Source organism: Pinus tabuliformis, chromosome Q (assembly GCF_031772625.1).
Source record: "Pinus tabuliformis cultivar Carrire ecotype Pingquan chromosome Q, CPIR1, whole genome shotgun sequence".
Taxonomy (NCBI): Eukaryota; Viridiplantae; Streptophyta; class Pinopsida; order Pinales; family Pinaceae; genus Pinus; species Pinus tabuliformis.
This window is the reverse complement of record NC_142296.1, coordinates 111,571,764-111,596,302: the sequence shown is the minus strand read 5'-3', so window position 1 is coordinate 111,596,302 and position 24,539 is coordinate 111,571,764. Positions and strand designations below refer to the sequence as shown.

The 24,539-nt window shown below is 38.2% G+C and overlaps 1 protein-coding gene across 3 annotated transcripts in view; it reads left to right on the top strand.

The window, feature by feature from the left end:
* LOC149218477 (uncharacterized) overlaps positions 1 to 24,539 on the top strand; it is a 500,716-nt gene that overhangs the window by 70,911 nt on the left and 405,266 nt on the right. For all 3 annotated transcript variants that reach the window (XM_089384075.1, XM_089384076.1, XM_089384074.1), the window contains exon 6: positions 9,045 to 9,264. In XM_089384075.1, coding sequence (XP_089240201.1) covers positions 9,045 to 9,264 — 220 coding nt within the window. The remainder of the gene's footprint in view (positions 1 to 9,044; positions 9,265 to 24,539) is intronic.

Sequence of the window (24,539 nt, the reverse complement as noted above, 5' to 3'; positions counted from 1 at the left end):
TCCTGGCATCCAAAGCATTGGATCTTGGACATGTCTTTGTTGTTTGTTCTTTGTGAACCAAACTTGCCAAATTTACCCTTTCTTTTGGATATGGTAGCAAATGTTTACTCCTTTGATCAGACATCTTCTTTTGCCTAACACTGGTTTCCTCTGTTCTGCATAGAGACCACATTTCACTGAGAGTGGTTGCTTCCTTCTTGGCATATATGCTTGATGTGAAGTTTCCCCACTCCTCAGGTAGAGCATTGAGTACTACAGTTGTCATCTCTCTGTCAGACATGACTTCCCCAAGCTCTTGAAGTTGATCTCTCATTTCAGAGATTTTCATGAAGTAGGGAGCTATTCCTTCCTTTGTTATCTTCATCTTGTATAATTCATTTCTTAGAGATATTACTTCTCCGGTTGTGGATACTGAGAATAGCTCTACTAGCTTATCATAAATTTCTTTTGATGTCTCAAACTTGGAGACATAAGGAATGAGAGAGTCTTTGATTGATTTTATCAGAATCCTTTGAGCTCTTGTCTCATCCTTATTGTACTTGGCTAAGGCTTGAGTCTGTTCCTTAGCTTTGATATGTTCTAGGAGTTCATTCTCCTTGAGTAGTAGATCAGTCCTCTTCTTCCATGCAAGAAAGTTATTAGTTCCTACCAATTTATTGCTATCCTTGCAAAAAGACATTGATATATATATTCAGAAGGGGACATGTACTTGATAGATGTAATGGATTGGCTTCATCCTTGAAGGCTTGATGGCTTGTCTTCCCTGGATCTTGATGTTCTTCAAGTTGCCTTCTCCAAGTGGACTTGCTTGGTGATGATGTTTGCTTGAAGACTTGTAGCTTGATGTAGATCTTGCTTCAATCTGCTCTTCTTTGTAGGTGCCTTTATGTAAGGCTCTTCTTCTAGCTTTGTAGACCTTCTTGATGATTGATGGATTGTGAACCCTTCTTGTCCTTGAAGTGATTGAGATTTCTAGGCTTGATGCTTCAACTTTGTAGATGCTTCTCCTTGATGAGTGTTCTTGAGTTGCCCTTTCCTTGATGTGTCACCTTAGCTCTGATACCATGTTGAAGAATCTAGGGCAAAGTAGTGTAGTGAGATTCTTCTTTGCTTGATAACAATTTTTGGAGTCTTTTAACTTTTCTTGTTAGCTTATTCTTCTTCGTCTTCTTATTAGTGCATATGTGTGTACTTCATCAAACTGCTACCAAAACATAAAACCAAGAACGCAAGATGTTTGGTTCTTTGCTAGGGCCAAAACCTCTCTATTCTTGAGAGGAAAACCCTTAGTGAATTTCTCTTATTGATCAATGCCAAACCCTAGACCCCTGACAAAGAGATCCTCCAAGCACAAGTCAAGTCTTCCTTTCTGCACCTTACACCTCGGCACTTCTTCCGACACTTCGTCTTCCAGCACTTCGTCTTCCAATTAGAGTACTTTCACCGAGATGGGCTCCTTCGCTAAGCTTGGGAGTCCTTGGAGGCCGGATCTCTCACCCAAACAAAGGACTGTTAGCTGCTGTCATACCCTTATTGCACCTCGCACGTGTGACTGTTTCTAGCCCTAGAAACAGTGCTTTATACTTCGGTTTTCTGCTTCCTTTCTTCGTTTGAGAATCCTTCTTCCATGCTGGAGTAGGAGGCCTTGTAGGCCTAGTTTTAGCCCCAAACAAAGTGAGATATGCAACTGTAATTTTACTGCTGTGATAGCTGCAGGCTGTCCTTCATTTCCTCGTACGTGTGGCTGTGTATGTCCTAGGAAACAGTCTTTTAACCTTCTCTGTTTCTCCTTCCTTCTTCGCTGCACTTTGTAGACCTTTTACCTCGGCTTACTTCACTTCTCCTTTTCTTCTATCCTTTGCAGAATTCAGAGCTCAAGTTGTGCGTTGTATGAGGAGTGGACAGCCTCTATAAATAGAGGTCTGTCCCTCCTTTTTAGGCCGACTTTGCTGCTTGTAGGCCGACTTGGTTGCTCCTTGTAGGCCGACTTGTAGAGTAGACTTCGAAAGTTTCTTTGGTGGAGTTGTATGCTTGGATGAGATTCTTGATGGTGCCATTGCTTGGAGGAGTCTTGTGACTTTGCTTGGAGGTATTCTCTTGACCATGTGTAACATACCCTTAAGGTCTTCAACTTATTCTTTTGACTATTTGACTCACCTATAGCACATTAAATAGTGCTAGACCTATTTCAATGAGCAAGAAACTCATTGACATATATTATAAAAATAATATTTCTTTTTATGAATAAATACAAATATCAAGAGTACATTTATGAAGACCAAACCTAGTTACCTTTCCTTCAACACCTTCTTGATTTCCCTGATTAATACAAGAGTCAAAAATCACATTATAAACAAAATGTACAATGAGAAATAAAAAAATAACATGTACTTATACGCAATAAACATGACCCTAATATACATAATCCATCCTCATCCTCCGTAATATATACTTATATATTACTTATATTACTAATCCATCACCTGCGCACAAGTGTTTAAAATAAGTAATATATTTTTTTTTAATTTTAGATAATATTATAAGAGAGAGCTTTTATAAAATTACATGGTAAATTGAAATTAGGCAATGTATTTGAAATTTAATATTTAAATGTGTTTTATATTATATAAGAAAATGAATAAGTGTGAATTGTATAGAATTATAAGATATAATTAGATAACTAATTATTTTTATTTAAGTTAATCTAATTCATTTATATAAATTTAAATTAATGAAATAAGGCCACGTACATCTTTTGATCCAACATTTACGCACATAATTCAACAATTTCTCACTGACCAAAGAGTTAAAATATAATTAATATATGTGATTGGTTTCATAATTAATATAAGAGTTAACTTAATATAGGCAAATTGACTTAACAATCAGTTCTCCACTTTTTTATATATTTATTATACTAATAATAAAATGTTACGCGAAAGGACTAAACTCAATGAGAAGCTTATCTTGATTTTACTATCTTGTCAAAGAGCCTGAAGAGCAGCTTCCTACTGCTCATGACAGTCAGATAAATTTTATCCCAGTTACCACTTTTTTCACATAGCTTTTGTCAATCAATTATATATTAAGACAATTCACACATTATTTCACTACTTATGTGTTTCCCCTTTTCTTTAAATAGGCATTGATCTACACGTTACTGAATTGATGTGCAAATATTTAAGCTAATTGTTGATATATGTCATGCAATCCTGTTAAGGTAAATTAAATAGATTGAGCAGACAATGTCAATTTTAAAGTCATAAGGTAGCCCATAAGGTGCTTCAGAACCATACAATGCAGTCAACTCTAATAAAATTTTTACTCAACAGAACCCTTCAAAAGATGTCAAATCAAACACTGCCTTAATTAATGTGGCGTGAAGTGGCCCTGGCCCCTATATTGGCCCTAAATGGCATAAAATTAAATTAATTGTTTGCACATTATTGCACAGTCTAGGCTGGTAATTTAATTTACAAAGTTCTACTCCCTATAATATATCAGGTGAAGCAAACCACAAAACAATCACCACATATATTTACATTAAAATACCACAGAACAAACACCACAGATTTACAATAAAATGTATATATTTGTAAACTAATCTTACATATTTGACAAATAAGATAAATAGAAGACCAGAGACGCAACTCCACATACTATTATCTTGGGGCATACTGTTATCTTGGGGTAAACGTTGGTAATACTGCAATTGCGATAAACCTCAGTAATAATGGCGCTCCATTGCACAAAAAGTAGCAAAATGCTTAAAGGATAGACTGCCCTTAACTTGGACTATGCGTTTTCAAAGAATAAATAAATTATTTACTGATTTGAAAAAGAAATCATGGACCACTGCAATTTTAATGTTACTCACAGATCCTTAGGTTCGATTACCACTACCTTAGTTTACCAAGGGTTCCAAGAAATCAAATTGTGAAAACAATGAGTTTTCCAGAAATACTACTCACACAGTCAGTGAGAATCGGAAGCAAAAGCAAATGTGGACGGAGAATTGGAATGAGGTTTGTCGTGCAAAAGAAAATGCCAAATATGGGCGAAGTGTGCGGCAGAATTTCTAAAACAGATTGTTCCTGTAATTATACAGGATTAATCAAATTAGTGAGCAACAAAATTTGCAACGATTGTAGAGGATCCCTAAACGTCCTGTAATGCCTCAAAAAAAACAAACAAACAATTACTGTAATGCATTACTACTATGCATTGTGGTACTGTACCTAAACTATTCGCTAGGTCAGCTATCAACTATGTTACCAGGATTCAGATACGGATACGGATCCGCCAGTTTTTTGAAAATGCAAGATCCGGATACGGCAAGAATACGTCACGTACAAAATATATATATATTTTTTAAATTTTAAAAAACACTTTAGAGCTATTAATTAAATAGTAGATAGTGGACACTTTATAATTATTGATTATATAACATATATCTATATGATATACATGCTAGAGATGACAAATATCATAATATGAAATATAATTATTAATTATATAAGTTTATAACTTTATTAAAAAAATCATTATTAAAGATATATATTATATATTATAACTTTATATTATATAAGAGGGAACAATAAAATATATATTAATATTAAATAAAGAGAATGCTAATATACTATTGTTATAAATCTACCATTTGTTGTTATATAATATAATAATTATAATTCTATTTGGCATTTGATGTAAATTACTAATAGTTATAAATTGACTATATAATAGAATTCTGAATATTTCATAACTATAAAATTTAAATTGACTAAATAATACTAAATAGTTAACTGTTATATATATAGTCTATAGAATGTCATTCACTGTTATATAAACAATAATACCATTTGGCATTTGAATTTTGCAGGCCTTTAAAAACATAATTAAAAAAATCGACTATTTGGCATTTGCCTTTAAAAACAAAATCAAAAAAATTAAAATCGACCATTTGGCATTTGCGACTATACAATCCACCATTTGGCATTTGCGGGCCTTTAAAAAAAACAAAAAAACATACAATCGACCTTCCAAATAAAACAAAAATAAAATTAAAAATTGGACCATTTGTTGTGTATTTTATATGACATTTGAAAAAATAAAATTTTAACCTGTCAGCTGAGCAGCAACGGGCAGCAACGAGGCGGTGGCTGAGCATGGTGGCTAAGCATTGCTGGCTGGGGCAACGACTGACTGACGGCAGCGTTCCTGGCTGGCTGGGGACGCATACGTATTTTAGCCGTATTTTGGCGGATCTGGTTCAGATCCCCGGAACCGCCATTCTTCACCCTCTCGATGCGGGATCCGGTAACTTAGGCAGCCTATCAACCCACTGTTCATTGGGGTGAACACAAAATTCTCCTCCTGCTCTCAAGAATGCACCGTAGTGATGGAATCACTCATGAGTGAAAAGGCCCGATGAACCTAAATTTATGGACGTTTGGGAGCAGAGGCTAAGTCGGTTTCACACCAATTCAGGGGAATCAGGGATTTTTATGGCGCCAAAGAAAGAAAGAACTGCCAATTTCTGTCATGTCAGTGTTCCCACAGCTGGGAACTCCACAAAATCCGCTCCTAACTTCCCTGGTCGACGTCTGCAAAGCTCCGGAAACTGTCCCTAGTTCCCGTTGCCGTTCGTTCTGAAAAGGGAATGCTCTGCTGCAGTTCCAAAGCTCCCGGGAATGCGGGAACCATTGGAACAGGTTTCCTATCTCTTGGGAGTGGTTCCCGTGTAACAAAGATGATAATGCTTCACGATCCAATAAAAATAAAATTAATAATTATAATTATTAATTAAAACATTTTGACTCGGTCAAATTACAAAAATAACTAAATAAAATAAAATAAAAAATAGAAATATAAATAGAAATAAAAATAAATTAAAAAATAAAATGTAAATAAATAAATAAAGCAAGAATTATATTTATAATTATAATTAATAATTAAACCAGCTTAGATCCATCTTAAGTACGGATTTACCAAGTGCCGAGAGGGATCAAATCTCTTGAGGCACAAACATCTTTTAGAGTGAAAAGAGATTTGATCCCTCTCAGAGCTTGGTAGATCTAGGGTTAAGATGGATCTAGGCTGGTATACTAGCAACCTACTTTTAACTGCTAAAGATTTCACTGGAATGACCTTGCTGTGAATAACCCTTGATTTCTCGAAGTAGAGCAGTGGCTGAGAACAGACCCAGATCAAATCTTTTGAAATGTTTCTACCTGCAGAGAGGCTGACACAGTACAGTTGTGATGATGGGTGAACTATCACAAAAGGGGTGCTGAAATATTTCAGTTCAAGTCATTCCATATTTTAAAAGGGTGTATTACGAGGTTATATGAACAGTAACTTCCCTGCCCACCGACCAAGGTTGGCAAAGCACAATTTGTAACATACAGATCAGCCCATCATTAAATATTGCTGTTTTTAATGCTGAGCTGTCACGTTGGCATGCTGTAACTCCAGAGCAGATCTGTAGCTCCATGCTGCTGGAAATTAGTCATCCTTGCATCTTCTGTTTGGCCAATATCCACAAGCAGAAACCTGAACTGATGAAACTCATAAAATCTGTCTTTTAATTAATTTTAAAACTTGCAATTGCATGCATGTTTGGATAAGAAACTCACTTCTAAATTAATTCTGCCAAAAGCAACCTTACCAGCAAATTTCCTTTTGAGGCTAGGATTTACAAAAAAACATCTTTTAATGTTACGATAAGCCAAGGGAAGCCGAATTGAAGTCTAAGATTGATTTGCATGCACAGGCTTAATAAGGGAGTTATATTATACTTTTTCCTTTTGCAGGATTTGGAATATTACGAAATGTTGCGGACCGGTCAAACTGGATTTCTTCTTGACAGTTCTTAGCAACACTAAAGAGGGTCAAATTGTGTTTTGAAATCGGCAATATTAGTAACCATTCGAACAAAAGTTTGAGTTTGACAAATTTAGTATGCTTGACAACTTGGATGATATTGTGAATTCTAAAAGAGCAAAAAGCAAAATGCAGGCAAGCCTAATCATATAGCATGCATGCAATCACAGTCTCGTTGGACTTGCTTTTTAACAAGGAATCCAAATATGTGCTCAGAAATCACATGCAAGCATTCAAAAGCACATTTCTAAGAATGGCAGGTGTCATCACATTACTTACATGTCGCTCAAAAGAGTTTCATCATCATCATGAGCTTGCGAAGACCAATAATATGTATGTGAGAATATCTGTCATGTGAACCATAGATCGTTGGCTCCAAGAAAAAAAAAACTTAAAAATAATAGTTCCCACAGAATTTGGTGAAACTGACTTTGGAATAGGTGCAGATCAATGTGATTGTCTGAACTAGCTTAATGGAATCTCACTGGAACTTAACCCTCTAGCTGCACATTTACTACTACGGGTTAACACTCCTTAACCATGCTCAGAAATTTCTTAGTTGACAACTGCAACACTTCTCTTGGCTCCTTCTCTTTCATTCACGGCAATGGAGTTGAAGGTTGAATCATGAAGCTTCCATAGTTGATGAAAAGAAATGGATAGTTGTTTTATATAGAAGTAAAAGGCATGACTGCTAATTATTAGAGGGAAAACATACGATTGCTAAATTCAGTGTGGTTCATTACAATAAGAAACTTACAAGTTATGGCAGTAGGGCAGTGAGAAACAGTGAAATTAAAAGATGTTTTAAGAGAAGTGCAATTAATCTTAGTTGAAAGTGGCTAAAAACATTCCTCATCTAGGATAACGTTGTCCAACTAGTTAGTAGTAGATTCATCAAGCAGACAATAAGTAACAGATGTGGCATCTTGACGGGGACAGTTAGATCCTGTTAGGGGTTGCTTGAGTTGTTGGAACTCGGGAGTAATAGTGTTAATGCTGTCCATTTGGTTCGAATCCTGGCTAAACTGCCTAGTATGGTTTGCAGGCTATTGTATTGGGCTAAGGGGTGATAGTGGCAGCAGTGTGATGCAATCTCTGGTGGTGCAGATGATAGTGTGTTCTAGTTACTGATTCTTTCTTATACAAAAATAAAATAAAATGGGGATAACTAAGAGATTTTAATGTCCAGTTAAGTACTTGCAAATGTGTGAAACAAGGCTACTGACAATTGCAACTGAGCTTCTTTGATGTAATGTGAAGACTCGCTATTGAAATTGACATGCGTTCATATTTTCACATTGTTACTATCAGCATATTGTTACTATCAGCATCTGTGACCATGATAGCAGATCATGTAGTTTTGAACATTATGCAAACATCCCGATTTTATTGCGAAATGAAGATTTTTTGTCGTAGCTGATGTTTGACGATTTTTACAAATATTTCGGCAGTATCCTAGTTTTGCTGACTTTTACTGATACTTTCTCGATTTTTACGATATTTTGTTTATCTGAACCCTTGCGATTTTACCCTGATGCCAATGTTTGCAAGATTGATTTTGAATATAAGAATAGAAAAATATATTGATCAGCTGTGCTAGTTACAACTGCCAATTGTAATAATTGATGAAGTTAGTGATAGGTACATTGTAAAATAAGCCCAAGGGGTAGCTCAATCAGTTGTTACCAATGTTGCTACTTGATGGGCATTTGGCTAGTTCCATGCCTGTTGGTGCCCGGTTCAAATCCCCTGGGTGGGGTGCACTAATCTATGATTATGGTCTTACTAGGGGATGCTATCCACGAATGTGGGGAAGCATCCCTTGGGTTTCCTCGTCAGTTTCTCCGCTGAAAGAAAAGGGACAGTGAGAAATCACCATTGTACAAGTTCAGGAGGATACAGTATACATGGATTTAAATCAAATGTTGGATTAAGATCTGCCTTTAATGCCCTTTAGGTGACCTTGTGTGTGACTTTGGTGTAGAGTATGACTATTATTTCCCTGTAATTACTTATTGACAAGGATGGGAGTAGGTTCTATGGTTGGCCAATATTTTTGTGTAAAGAATGTGCATGTGATTGTGTTTTCTTTTAGCAATTACTAATTGTCTGCTATGCAATAATATCAGTTTCTCATATAGATTTCCATGCATTGGCAGTGGAGCCTCCAGAAAAGAAAGGGGCAAGGGTGATTGTGGAGGTCCTGAGAAGGCTGCCGGTGGTCCATGTGGATAATAACATCAGGTTTGTGCTCCTGGATTTATTGCTGGCACAACTTCCACCATCTCTGACATCTTGGTCTCCACTCAAAGAAGTTATGAAGGAAAGTGCTGCTATCAAAAACCATTATCTGTTAAAGATGGATGAAGTTCTTTCAAGGTATGTATTTTCATAGTTCTTCCTGCTGTATATTCATACATAAATATAAAATCATCAATGACAAGGGATCTTGCCGTCACGAGTGATGATGATAGGAAATACAATTTCACTGTGAAAAATGAAAAATCTTTTATGAATCATTACTAAATTTAAACTACAGTCTTCTCAGACTGAAAAATATTTCCTTTTTCTTTCATATATACAAACAGGTTTGAAAAGCTTGCAAGCAGACAATGTTTTTGGCAACTGGATTATTTATATGAATTTTTTTTTTCTGAGCTGGCAGGCTTACTCATGTCAATTTGTTTTGTGTGGATTAGCCATGTGAAAAGAAGTTAGAAATCAGATTTAGGACATTCGACTGTTGAGTGAGAGAAATGAACTATGTTCAATGTAAAATGTAAATCAAGTGTAACAAACAAAGTTCATATTACACGAATATTCAGAATATCTGGAATATGTAATTATCCATCATGGGACAAGTAATATTTATATAAGAATGTTGAATGTACAAGTAATATGATATGATATGATATGATTGGTCACAAATAAGGGCCTTGTTTATATGCCTTGGCAGGTACCCTTTCATAAGGAGTCATGTCTTTTGAGACATGCCCTTTTTTAACTAATTATACTTTGTTAATTGTTATTTATGTTATTATATATGTGTGTGTGTGTGTTCATAACATTGCCATCCTCTTTAGAAAATTTTTGTCCTCAAAGCTTATTGATAGAGATATAGGACAACCCTTCTCACATAAGCTAGGTTGATAGAGATATAGGGCAACCCTTCTCACTTAGCTTGAGAGGCCTCGACAACTCTTTGGTGGTTAAAATGGTGACCTTGCAGTTGTCAGAGCTACAGTCTCTGCAGTGCCGGAGGCATCGGGTGATAGGAGCACAACAAAAAGTATTGTTAATCAGGCCTTAGACTGCTTCCTGTTGGCCTCCTTCCCACAACCTACGTTGGAGCCCAACTTCAAAATAGTTAAAGGAAGGTTACATCTAGATTAGGCATTTAACTAAAAATAACCAAGATCTCTGCATCACACATAGGTCATAGGTTTGCATATCATTCAGGTTAGTCAATCATCTTAAGCAACAGGTGTCCATCCGGTCATTTGGTTCCATTTTACTATAAGCAAAAATTTGTGACTCCATTAAGGCACTGGTCTCATACTTTAAAATTTAATCTAATCAATAATCTTGCTCAAATTTAACCAATTGGTTAGGCCACTCATCCGTGTCTCCCAAACAAGTTGGTTTCCAACTTTTTTTCCTTCATCTCATTCAATTGGGACTACCCCCCATAGCCTGCTATTGGGAGACAACTAGAACAGAGTGGGCAGGGATCAGAGTGACAACCCCCGCCCTGAGCGTTGTCGCGGTGCCTGTACAATCCGGGCGACAACAAGCTCTATACTAGATGACTTTCTTTTTCCCATAAGCACTATTTATGCTTCTAATGAGGTTACCAAGAGCTACATCCTTCTATAGGTGACAACAATAGACTTATATTTCACCTATCTTTCATGCTTCTTTTTGACGATGTCACAAGCTCTTGCTTTCAATCATATGCTTCTATGATGCTGTCTCCTAACATGATGCATCCTATCACGCTTTTAATGATTCCTACCATGATAGTTATACTTTACAACATAAAACTTGAAAAGAACTAGGTGAGGAAGACTATCTCAATCATAGTAGAGATCTTTTACTTCCTCCTTCTTGGATTTCTTCTTTTCAGCTTCTTCCACTTCTTCAGTGATATGGGCTTCTTCCCTTCCTCTTTTGTTGTTGTCCTTCTTGAGCTTTGGACAATCTCTCTTGTAGTGCCCATATTCATGACAACCATAGCATTGAACCTTTGACATGTTCTTCTTCTTTTTCTAAGGACCAAGCTTCCCAAACTTCCCTTTTCTTCTAGCCATGGCAACAAATGCTTGAGCTTGCTCACTTGATCCTACATCGATTTTTGCCTTCAACCTGGTTTCTTCGATTTTGCACAATGACCATAGTTCATTAAATGTGTTGAAGTTTCTAAGTTTACTTAGTTTAGAAACCCTTCATGCACTTATTCTGATTTATTCCTACCTACTTGTTATTTTTCTTTAACAAGTTATTTACAAAGTAAACACTGAAAATAAACACCAGTGCATGCTCAACATATTGCAGATCAACAACTAAAAGAAACAAGAACAAACACACCACATGACACCATTATTTTTGGACCAATGTCCCCGGAAAAACCCAACGTGGGAAAACCGGTGCAGCGATCTGAGGGTTTTCTTATTAAGAAATATCAGAGTACAATCTGGGTGCCAAAACTAGCCTACCCAACAGAGAATTTCCTTAGCAACTACACCTCACAGTTTGAGAGAAATCTCCTGGCTGAAACCCCATAAAATCCTTCTGGCAATTCCTCAGCACAAAATTGCTCTGCAACCCTAGCTTCTCCTAGCCCAACGTTGGCCTTGCGTCAGCCTCTCCTAGCCCACTGTTGGCCCTGTGTCAGTCTTCCTTGGCCTGCGTCAGCCCTAGGAGGCCCTGCGTCAGCTCTGGGAGCCTCTGCGTCAGCTACGCTGGCCCCTTTGGTGCTCTGCGCAGCACTTGGCTGCCTCTGCGTGGCCCTGCGTGAGCCCTTGCTGGCTCTGTGTCACTCTCCTCGGCTGCTGTGTTGCTCTCCTGGCACACTCTCTGCCTTCTCTGTATCTGTGTACTCAATGCCCCTTAGCTGCTCTCCCGATCACTAATTCTACCTCTCTTAGCAAACCCCGCTCTAGAGAATAGAATGACTAATCACTCTGGTGTCTTCTCCAAGTGACCCTCAAGCCTCCTCTTATACTTTTCCTGTTGACATCTCAACAGCCGAGATTAAATCTCTAATCAACGACCAAGATTAGATCTGGCTTGATCCATGTCTTTTAGACCATTCCAACACAAATTCATATTAATACACTTTAATATTTTATTTTCCCTAAGTTTAGACTTAGGGACTCCATTAAAAATATTAATTATTTTAATATTTCCTGATTTGTTTAGAATATGCCCAAACCCTTTCTGGGATTTTGAAATCTCATGTGCCCCAATCTCTCCACCAAATTTCGTGGCCAGAGCACATCCGATGCTATCCCAAATCAACACTCCCTCTTAGCGAGGATTGTGCTCTAGCAATACTCCTCACTGAGTATTACTCTGATCATCCGACATCGGTGCCTGTGCTGATGCGAGGCTTTCCTGCCCAACTTCCTCTGCACTACTGCCTCCTGTACTACTGCGCATGGTTCTGCCACTGCCACTGTTGCATCTGTACGACAGCTTCCTTTGCATCCGTGCTGCTGTTGGTCCTTTATCCCAGCACTGCATCTGCATTGCACCTCCTCTCATCATGTTGCAGCACGCTGCCCACTGCTGCACTGCAACTCAGTTACTGAGAAGTAAGTAACTGATCTCCCAATTTGACCTCCCTGTTGGGATAGAGACACCCACTGATGCTAAAGCTCTCTCTGCCGCTAACAAGTGCTCCCTCTCTCTGACCTCTGCGCTGCTGCAACAACTCCTTGCATCTCGTGCTGTTGCACACCTCTTTGTGCCTTCCTACACTGGTGCAACACTTCTATGCCTCTCGCACTACTACAACCTGCTAGCTCTGTGTTGCCTCGGGACTGCTACACTGTAGCTCTCTCTGCGGCTCCATCCGCATCCGTCTCTACCCACTCAGCCAGTCCTGCTACTCCTCGTCGGGGCTCTCGTAGCAAGGTCTAATCCAAGAGGCTGGGTACCTCAAGGATCCTGCCCCTCATCGCCTGTAGTCCACCTGACTACAGCTCGATGTCTCCCCACTTCCACTCAAGTGGCGCGTGTGCACTCATGGCATAGTCATCGTCTGTCAAAACTTCCTTCTCTGCCTGTGTTGGCGCTGCCTTAGTCTCGAAAGACTCTCCCTTACTCTTCTTCCTTAGGCACTGGGTCGCATAATGACCCATCTCCCCACAGTGGAAGCACTTGATCTTGGAGAGATCTTTCTTCTTCTGCTTCTCCTGCTTTCCCTCAGATGCTGGGGCCACATCCTCTTCCTCCTGCTTGACCTTGATCCCTTCGCTGCTGCTACCTATCTTCGGCTGCTGTCTGATCTCTTCCTTGCAAAGAGCTGCCCACATCTCATCCCAAGGTGGGAGAGTCCCTCTGCCCAAGATACTCTAGACAAACACTTCCCAATCTTCTGAGACAACATTCAGGGCTGTCCTCACCATAAGCTGCTGATCCGGTGTCGCTTCTATGGCAGTCAAATGGTTTCGGATCTCGTTCAGTCCTCCGAGGAAGGTGTCAATCGATTGACCCTTCTTCATCTGATACGACCTCATCTGGTTCTCGAGCAACATTCTTCTCTGCACAGAAGTATGCTGGTACAGGTTCTTGAGAGCCTCCCACATCTCAACTGCCGTTTCCTTCTCGGTTATATGTGGTACCACATGATCCTTGACCCCGTCAAGGATAATGCACTTGGCCCTCGCCATCACCTCTTCGTACTTGTCATTATCATTGGGGTTGACTAAGACAACTATAACCTTCATGGCGAAGTTCTTGACATGATTCCTATCAAGCACTGATAAGATTCTGGCCTTCCAGACTGCGAAGTTTGATGCTTCGTCCAGTCTATCCTGGTCTCTTACCCCATGTAGTGCCATGATGCTCCTCTACTTCCATCCTAGGAGTTCTCTGTTTGACTCCTCTGAGTCTATACTTCCCGTCTGGAAGTTCTCTTCTGAACTCCCTCTGAGTCCTGATTTTCCTCCTGGAAATCCTTTTGCCACTTGTCGAGATGCCCCTTACTCTGATCGTCTTGTGCAACTGCACTGCTTATCCAGGTTTCTCGGCTAGAAACCCTCGGTAACAACTCCTTTGGCCCTGCTCTGTCAGGGACTGTTTTGACTACAGTACCTCACCAGCTCCACTCTGCAATATTTCTGCAGCCTTCTAGACTCTAGCAACTGCCTCTCTGTGAACTGCGTCAGCCCCTCTCTGCCTCACGCTGGCTCTGCGTTAGCCCTGGGATGCCCTGCGTCAGCCCTGGGATGCCCTGCGTCAGCCCTCTGGCCCTTTGCGTCAGCAACGCTGGCCTCTTTGAGGCTCTGCGCAGCTCCCGGCTTCTTCTGCGTGGCTCTAGCTGGCTCTGTGTCACACTTCTTAGCTTCTGCGCTGCTAGAAACAACTTTTGTCACCTCAGGACAACTGCTTTCTGCTGCTATTGCTCTGCTCGGCTGATGTCTTTTAGTCCTCCTGTGATTTGCAACCTCCCTCTGATACCATGTTGAAGTTTTTAAGTTTACTTAGTTTAGAAACCCTTCATGCACTTATTCTAATTTATTCCTACCTACTTGTTTTTTTTCTTTAACAAGTTATTTACAAAGTAAATACTGAAAATAAACACCAGTGCATGCTCAACATATTACAAATCAACAACTAAAAGAAACAAGAACAAACACACCACATGACACCATTATTTTTGGACCAATGTCCCCGGAAAAACCCAATGTGGGAAAACCAGTGCAACTATCTGAGGGTTTTCTTATTAAGCAATATCAAAGTACAATCTGGGTGCCGAAACTGGCCTACCCAACAGAGAATTTCCTTAGCAGCTATACCTCATAGTTTGAGAGCAATCTTCTGGCTGAAACCCCAGAAAATCCTTCAGGCAGTTCCTTAGCACAAAACTGCTCTGCAACACTAGCGTCTGCCCAATCTGGATTGCGTCAGCCTCTCCTAGCCCAGTGCTGGCCCTGCGTCAGCCTTCCTTGGCTGCGTTATCCCCAGGAGGCCCTGCGTCAGCCTTCCTTGGCTTGCGTCAGCCCAGGAGGCCCTGCGCCAGCGACGCTGGCCCCTCTGGTGCTCTGCGCAACACTTGGCTGCCTTTGCGTGGCCCTGCGTGAGCCCTAGCTAGCTCTGCGTCACTCTCCTTGGCTGCTGTGCTGCTCTCCCGACACACTCTTTGCCTTCTCTGTTTCTCTGTACTCAATGCCCCTCAGCTGCTCTCTCGATCACTAATTCTACCTCTCTTAGCGAACCCCGCTCTAGAGAATAGAATGACTGATCACTCTGGTGTCTTCTCCAAGTGACCGTCAAGCCTCCTCTTATACTTTTCCTGTTGACATCTCAATGACCGAGATGAAGTCCTTAATTAACGACTAAGATTAGATCTAGCTTGATCCATGTCTTTTGAACCATTCTAACACAAATTCATATTAATACACATTAATATTTTATTTTCCCTAAGTTTAGACTTAGGAACTCCATTAAAAATATTAATTATTTTAATATTCCCTGATTTGTTTAGAATCTGCCCAAACCCTTTCTGGGTATTGGAGATCTCATGTGCCCCAACTTCTCCACCAAATTTCGTGGCTAAAGCACATCCGATGCTACCCCAAATCAACAAAATGGAGTAGCTTCCTTCTTCCCATAGATGCTTGATGTGAAGTTGCCCCATTCCTTTGGTAGTGCATTGAGCACTATGGTAGTCATTTCCTTGTTATACTTTATTTCTCCCAACTTTTGGAGTTGGTCTCTTATTTCTGGTCCCCTCATAAAGTATGAGGCTATTCCTTATTCTTTTGATATCTTCATCTTGTAGAGTTCTTGCCTTAACGAGATCACTTCTCTTGCCGTGCTTACGGAGAATAATTCTACAAGTTTGTCATATAATTTCTTTTGATGTTTCTAGTTTTGATACATAGGGAATGAGTGGATCCTTGATGGATTCTATGAGAATCCTTTGAGCCCTTACTTTCCATTTCATGTACTTTGCAAGAGCTTGAGCTTCTTCCTTCAGAGGTTTTCTGATTGAGCCCTTAACATGTTCCACAACTTCATTTTCTATGAGGATTAAATCAATTCTCTTCTTCCATGCAAGAAAGTTTGATGACCCAACCAACTTATTGTTCTCCTTGCAAAAAGGATTTTTTATATATTCAGATGTGGACATAAAGATACTTACTTGTGAAGATACTCCTTGATGACAATATCTTCAATCTGCTACCTTCTTGAGTTTGATGATGATATGGTAATAGAAGATTTCTTCTTGAAGAAGATGTCTTCCTTCAAATAGTGATCCTTGTCTTAGAGAGAGGGAGATCACCTTGACTTCTTGATGATGTTAACAACTCCTTTCTTGCTTCCTTTGGATGAGAAGACTTTAAGATGTCTCGATCTTCTATTTGAGTAGAGATAAGGGTCTTTTGTGATATGCTTTCTTGAGATGATGATTTGAGCAAGGTTCCCAAGAATGCTTCTAGTGTGGGCTTCTTCTTTGATCGATCTGGGGTTTTGATACTTCCTTCAAGATGATGATGAAATCCTTGTCTTCGAAATGCCTTGGAGATGAGAGGATCTTCTTGATACTTTGAAACCCTTGATATTCTTCTACAACTCCGGTCCTTAAATGTCCTTTATTGAGCTTCCCTTCCTTGACTTGTTACCTTAGCTCTAATACCATGTTGAGAAATCTAGGGGGAATAGTATAGGTGATTTCTCTCGCTTTCGATCACTGCTTGTGAAGAATTTTTACTTTTCTAAATTAGTTTGATTATTATTATTTTCTTTTTATCAAACAGTTACCAAAACATAATGAAAAATGAGACAAAGGACACAAGATATAGGGTATCAACCAGGGCCATCAAATTCTTCTTCTTATAGAATCTTCAATTGATGAACTCCAAGACCAAGACCCTTGACCAAGAACCTCTCCAAGACCAAGTCACAATGCTTCCTTGAACAACTCTCCTTCTTCTTCAAGTCAACGATGGTCAAACTGTCTTCTATACCACTGTTTTCGGCTTCTTCTGAATTTCGACTTCTTAACATAGACCTGCAACTTTCGGCCTACTTGTAAATACCAAGATGCCACATGTGTAAGCTTGATAGGGAAGATCTATGAGGCTTTCCTTCTTCGCTAGGCTTGCACCCTTTTCCTTGTGAATTCGGCTAGTATTTATGCTTTCTTCTTGACCCTTATCTCAACTCCTTTGAAGTCTGATGTAACCCTACTACAGAAACCCTAGGTTACTTGTGTGACCTAGAAGATGGACAAAACTTTCTCCTCTTTCCTTCGCTTGAATATAGGCTCCTACACCAATTCGACTTGTATTTCCAATCTTCTTGACCCTTGAAACACCTTCTAAATTTGACTCTGATTTTGTCCTTCTATAGCTGAAAGTGTGCCCTAGCAACAGTCCGCACGTGTGAGAGAGAAGACCCAAACAATTTGGTTTTTCCTTCTTCTATGATTCTCCTTTCTTCGCTAGGGTATGAGGCACTTTCTTGTCCCTTGATCGAACTTCTGCAATGCTTGATTGATGCTTGAATGACGCTGAGTCCTCTGGTATATATAAGCTTCCTTCCCATGCTTGAAGGTTGACTTCACAAAGCAGCTTAGGCCAACATGTCCTTTAGGTGGACCAATTTGCTTCATTTGAGGGCTGACTTGTTGAGCACTTGTGATGAGGTCTTGGAGGGTCTTTTGACTCTTACAATGACTCAAATAAATTTCTTTTTACAATATGTAACATGCCCAAATGGGTCTTTCATACATGACAATGACTCTCTTGACTTTGTAGACTTAATGCCAAATCCTATAAGCTCTCAATGGGAGCTTGACCTAAAAAATAAATTTCCCTTGAGCATGAAACCCATGCCTTAAGAATAATAATAATAAATTTATTTTTCTCTTTTCATTGAATACATAAAATCAACATTACGTATGTCATTATGAAGACCGAACCTAGTTACATATTTTAATATTTCCAAGCGGTTGAATTCTCTTCTTTAGGCCGACTTGTAGCTGCCAGGGCCGACTTGTACTCTGGAGGTTTCCAGGACATTCTAACTCAAAATAAATTCTTTTATAAGGTACATATTTCCTAGAAGGGTCTTATAATGATGATGCTGACTCTTTTGACTCATGACAATAAATCTTATGACCTAACAAACCCTAGAAGCGAAGAACATGCTTTTACCTAGAGGACCATCAATAAGAAGCATGAAAACCATGCTTTAAAATAATAATTTTTCTTTCTTCTTTTGTTTGTTACATAAGATATAAGATATACATATTGAAATGAGTGCAATAACGATTATGAAGACCGAAACTAGTTATATATATATATATATATATATATATATATATAAAGAAAGAAGTTTTGAAGTATCAAATTACATATTAAAGAAGTGGGTCTTTTACACCTTGTAATCTCGTTCATTTCGAAGAATACATAAGCTTTATAATCGAGGCATCATTCAACGTAAATTACTGACAAAGCAAAATGGAAACGAGTAATGGAAGATTTTTAGAAACCTCACTTAACTCCGCTTCAGTGCTATTTAAAATACAAGGGACTTTTGCAAGAAAATATGTAACTACTTTTGTCTCGTCGGCTGAAGATAAAAATTATATAAACCTTAAAATTGCAAAACAATTGGTGATTTCTAAGTCAAATATAATAAGAAAATTAGACTTTTGTGATAAAAAACAACATGACATAACCGATCTACAATTAAACATTGGGGACTATACATTTACATTGCAATTCTCTGTTCGATCTCTATGGAGCATTCAAGGTGACATTATTCTAGGTTCACCTTGGATGGAAACACTAGGGTCATTCATCCTAAATACAAAGAAGAAGTTTTTAACATTTTCCTACACGAAGAATCAAATAACACTCTAAGATGTTACACTAATGTCAAATTTAGTAACAACAAAGGACATACAAGATATTTCAAAAGTAATTCTTGAAGAACGTCAAAAGTCAATGCAAAATATGAAAAAGGAAGTTGATAAAATTATCACTAACAAAAATGAAGAATTTTCTCGGCTTAAGGACCACAGTGAAAAATTACTTACACAGATAAAGAAGTCCAAGGCTAAGAAGCAAAAACTAAAGCAAGAAAAGGAAAGTTCCGAGAAGAAACTCAATGAGAGTCTATCAAAGAGAAGAAGAAAATTTGCGTTTAAAAAACCTTAATCAAAAGTTATTAGAACAAATCAGAGATTTAAAAGATGAGAAGCTTGAGTGTCAAAATGAAGTTGAATCAGAAGTTGAAGAACTTTCATGTTTAAAAAATCATAACCAAAATTTGCTTACTCAGATTAAGAAACTTAAAGATGATAAGTAGTCATTGAACAATAAGTTCGAAGAACTTATCTCAAAAGAATCATCTTCAAACGTAGTAGTCCAAGTTGAAAAAAGGGAACAAACACAGATTTCATTAATCCCACAGTTCAGGCAAATCCAAACCCAGTTGAAGTAAAAACATATTCAGATGTTGCAGTTCAGCTGATGAAAAATTCAAGTGTAGATTCTGTATCCAATTCAACAACATCAGTACCTCAAGTAAATATAGAAGCCGCCATTAATAGGATAAGGGGAAATTAGATCACAAGAACTCCTTAGTGACACCCAAAACATAAGACAAAACATCTCACCTAGTCTGCAAATCCATATCCATTAGACCAAAAACGACTGAATTATGTTCCAAATTCAGTCTTACAATAAAAAAATTCATCTGAAGTATCCAGTAATTGCGAGATCGCACAGAGGATTGATTTAGGATAGTCAGATCCCTTCTTAGTTCAACAATTTTGTTTCACTCAAAGGATCCTATCATCTTGTATCATCCAAGATGATAACTCAAAAAACTCCAAACGATGCAAATAGATTACAAGATAAAGAAACAAATGGCACGCCGCGTCATCAATAAGCTTTGAGGACAAAGTTTTTTTGAAGAGGAAGACCATGTTATGTCTTATGAATACAAATAATAAAAATTATATAAATAATAATAAGAAACAATTAGTTATTGAAGAGGCATGTCTCTATATACATGTCTGTTCATGAAGGGGTGCCTTCCTAGGTATATAAGTGGGCCCTCATCTGTATCCATCTCATATCATATCAATTCTTTTCTTCATTATTCAATATATATGTTCTTATCCTCAATTGATGTCTTTGTATTCCAAGTGTTATGAAGATTATTGTGAAGTACGAATCTTGTATCGTTACAATGCATGCGGTGGTAGCAAAAAAGGCCGCGGTGGCTTTAGGAATTCGTGGTACAACGACAACATGGATGGCCACTGCTAGTTGAATTTTCTCTAAACGATGGCTACCAATAGAAGCATGTTACAAATAGTGAAGCATGATCCTTATAAGACCCTTCAAGACTCGCGGGTCTTGATGAGTCATATGCCAAAACGAGTCACTCTCATAGAACCTATGCATAAAATACTTACCTGTGCTGACTCACATAAGACTCACATTGACTCGTTGACTCACATATGACTCATATCAAACTCGTACGGACCCGTATAAGCCCTGTCCCTTGTAGCAAATTTCTATTTTTATTTTTTTGAGATCAAGTGGAGGGAAAGGGAAAATGGAGGGGAGGAAATGCTTTATAAGCACCTCCCTCCCTCTCATTTCTCATTCACTTGTCATTTCATTCATTTCTAATTCTCATTCACTGAGTGTCGAGTCTTGAATGAAGGAGCTGAGTGACTCCATTTCCTAATGAAGGAGCTCTTGCAGGAGGCTAAAGGAGGCTTCATCAGACCTAGCTTCATCATAATGAGATATGTACAAGGAAGCATCTGGCGTGTCTGGATTCAACTCAAGCCAACGGCTCAAGGACAAGAAATTTCCTTATGAATGCAAATTGTTAGAACTTAGCTTGTAATTTTGCTAGTTCTCTTTTATAAATTTGGCATTGCAAACTGATAATCTTTGTTGTTTTTTTTTTACAGCTGATTGGTGGATAGATTGTGGCTTTTATGCACCATAATTACAAGAATTTGGCATCAAAGTTCTAATTCAACCCTGCAGTACTTCTTTTTGTGAGTGCAATTGGTCGGTATTTGAGCACATCCACAACAAAAAAAGAAACAAGTTGGAGCATGAGAGGTTGGAGTAGTGGGTTTTCATATATTACAACCTTCAAATGCCCACAAAACGACTGCAGCCAAAGGATCTAGATCTAATTTATTGGATAGTATTGATTTAGAGTCTGATTGGGTTGTGGAAGAGGAGTCCCCTGATCTGAGTTGGCTTAATGAAGAGACTGAGGATCTGTCTAGTTTGCCATCTCAAATGGAAACTCCAAATACACCTGCCTCACAATTGCTTCAGACTTCTGATGTTGGCTCTAGCTCCTTGAGGGCTTATTCTAGGTGTAGACGTGCATGTGTTAAAATTGGCAACTAGGGCCAAACTCCATGTGGGTCACCTTATTCATGGTTGATAATATTTTTCCTAGATTCCTTTCGTCGAGAGGTGTAGGATTGATCTAAAGATCATCCGATTCCGATAAGTATTTATGGAGATATGAATTTATTTTGATTATTGACAAATTATCAAAGTCGCCCAACGACTTATGTAGGCTCAGACGCCTAACAGACACATCTATTCACTTTCAACGTTTGGATATAAATCTAGGATGACTCCTCATTTGGTCACTCACTTCTCATCATATCTCTCTCTCTCCTACGCAGAAAAAGAGTCTCTTCTCTCTCCTACGCAGAAAAAGAGTCTCTTCTCTCTCCTACGCAGAAAGGCTCTCTCTCTCACCCGAGCTGAAACAGGTCGTTCGAAATCTTGGACTGGTGCACGGTGAAATCTTGGACTGATGCATGGCGAAGTCTTGGATTGGTGCACAACGAAATTTTGGACTGGTGCACGACGAAGTCTTGGATTGGTGCACAACGAAATCTTGGACTGATGCGTGGCAAAGTCTTGGACTGGTGCGTGGAGAGTATCATTTTGGTCCAACTAGCTGATTAAACTGTGGCTAGGAGTATTTTTTATTTGCAAAGCCTTGTGAGGGGGAGCTTTTGCTACTTCGGCCTACACACACTTCCCCTTCTTTTATTTTTTTAATTTTTATTTGACTTTTTTCCAAGTTCTCTTTATTTAGATAGACATTCTGCTCTTAAGACTTTTGAAGCGGGAGGGGGGGCGGGGCACATGATGAAGTAGTTTCTTTGCTTGAGTTTATTTTTCTCTTCAACTCTTTAGCCTTTTATTTGGCTTGTTTTGACATTTTGAGGCTTGCATTTTCTTTTTCTTCTTTTTTTTTAATATCTTTCTTGATGACCCTCTTTGGATGACTTTGGTGAGTTAACCATAGGTTATGGAGATTTTGTCTCTTATGGATGGGATGGAAAATGAAAAGTTGTTAATAGAAAATATTAAGTATTTAAAGGATATCTTCACGCTACCCAACTTGATTCCCTAGTAGTACCTAGTGGTCTAGGCTTCTAGCTTAATGTCACACTTATCCAAAAGTAATTATGTCCCAGTGGTTAGAAGTAGTAACATGGTAACATCCTTGCTAAGTTAAAAGTGATAAAGAATCCATCTAATGCCGACATTTATACAACAAGATGAAACCTAAGATGTGTTGGAGAATGTAGCTATGGTCGGTCTTCATAAAATTGTTATTGACATTATAAAAGGAAAAACAATTTATTGTTTTCATTTCCAACATATTCTTCATGCTTAGATGAATTAAAACATGCATTTTGAGTCATGTTCTTCATGACTATGAAAGAAGATTTTTTTTTCATTTGTTTTATAGTTATGAGATGCTCCCCAAGTGCTAAGTTGGCTAGCTAATAATCAGGTCGGCTTGCCTCTCTGTTGCACCCTTTAACAACAACCGCTTTGATTATATATATATATATATCTTTGGTGATGGAAAAACAAAAGAACATTTATTCAAGATTCATCTCATATCCTCTGTTCTTGTGAAGAAGTATAAAGGTCACACAACATAAAAGAAGAACATAACACTCACAAGTAATTATCAAGTTAAGAAGAACATAACACTCCCAAGTAATTATCAAGTTAAGAAATTTCTTCGTCTTTCTTGAAATTCCAACAAGATGAAATCTTAGCGTCGTTTTTCGATGAGGAGGTTAAGCAATGAAACCATACCAACCATTAATGAAAGCAACATGAAATATCGTCTAGCACATATGAGATCTGGTGCATAGGGAAATGATTCACCACCATGAATATCTGATGAGCACAAAAATGTAACTGATGAGTGGAGAATAGCGGGTCCAAGCTGATAAGAAAATTGCATTCAAGCAACAACAAATCACATCAACTAAGTGTGTGTCTATGGGATTGCCTGAAGGGCAACACCAGGCACTGATGTTAGTGGCCTCATCCAAACTGTCTTCATATCGCAAACTACTCAGTGATGCTACCTCACAAATTAACCTTGGCCACAAAATCCCAGCTGCAAAAATTAATAAAAATAATTCTGCTGCTGTAAAAACAAGAAATTCACTGCTGCAAATTCTAGTCATCTCAGATCTCTCCTTAAGAGTTTTCTAGAGCTCTGATACAAGCCCAAATTTATTTTCTTGCAACATATATCTTCTAGAGCCCACTGAAGCAACAAAACCTGTAGGATTGTTGACTTAATGTAAAGATACATGAGAGGTATTTGTAATAATAATTTATTATATATAAAATGTACAAGTGATGTTGAATGTTACAATGAGGACCAGTGTCCTTTTGTGACTGGACATGTCTTTTAGACATGCCTTTTCACTTAACTAATGACTACTTAATCATTATTTGATTATCTAGTATTTACATTTATTTATATTTCTAGATGTTTATTTTATTTTATCCAATTTATGTTTGTAACATTGCCCCCTTTGTTTGTCCTCAAAGCTTATTGTTGCTAGTTTCCTTTCCTTTAACCTCGAATAATTGTCTTCGCTTGGCTCACATCACCTGTACCTCTGCCTGTGTAGTCGCTGGTAACATTATCTTGAATCAAGGGTTATTTATCGATTTTTCATCTTTTATTTTTTATAATAGTTTTTTTAATAATATATATATATATATATATTATTTTTATTTTTAAATTATTATTTAAATAAATCAACGTATATATGACTACATTAAAGTTTCTAATAATATAGTATATATATTTGATTTATATATGTGTAACCATCTCATTAAAACTTGATTCAAATAAGCACAAATTGTTTCAAATGGGCACATTTTGGCGTTCCACAGGTTTTAACCAACATGCTCCGGCGTTCCACATTTTTTTTTAACGCACAACGTATGGAGGTCCACTGCTATGTCGGGGTCGTGGAATATGGCTACAATTTATAGTGGCCGGTACGACGGCAACAAGACATGGTTGACAACAAATCAGGGATCGCGTGGGCGGATTGTTGTGTCTAATTTTTTGTTGGG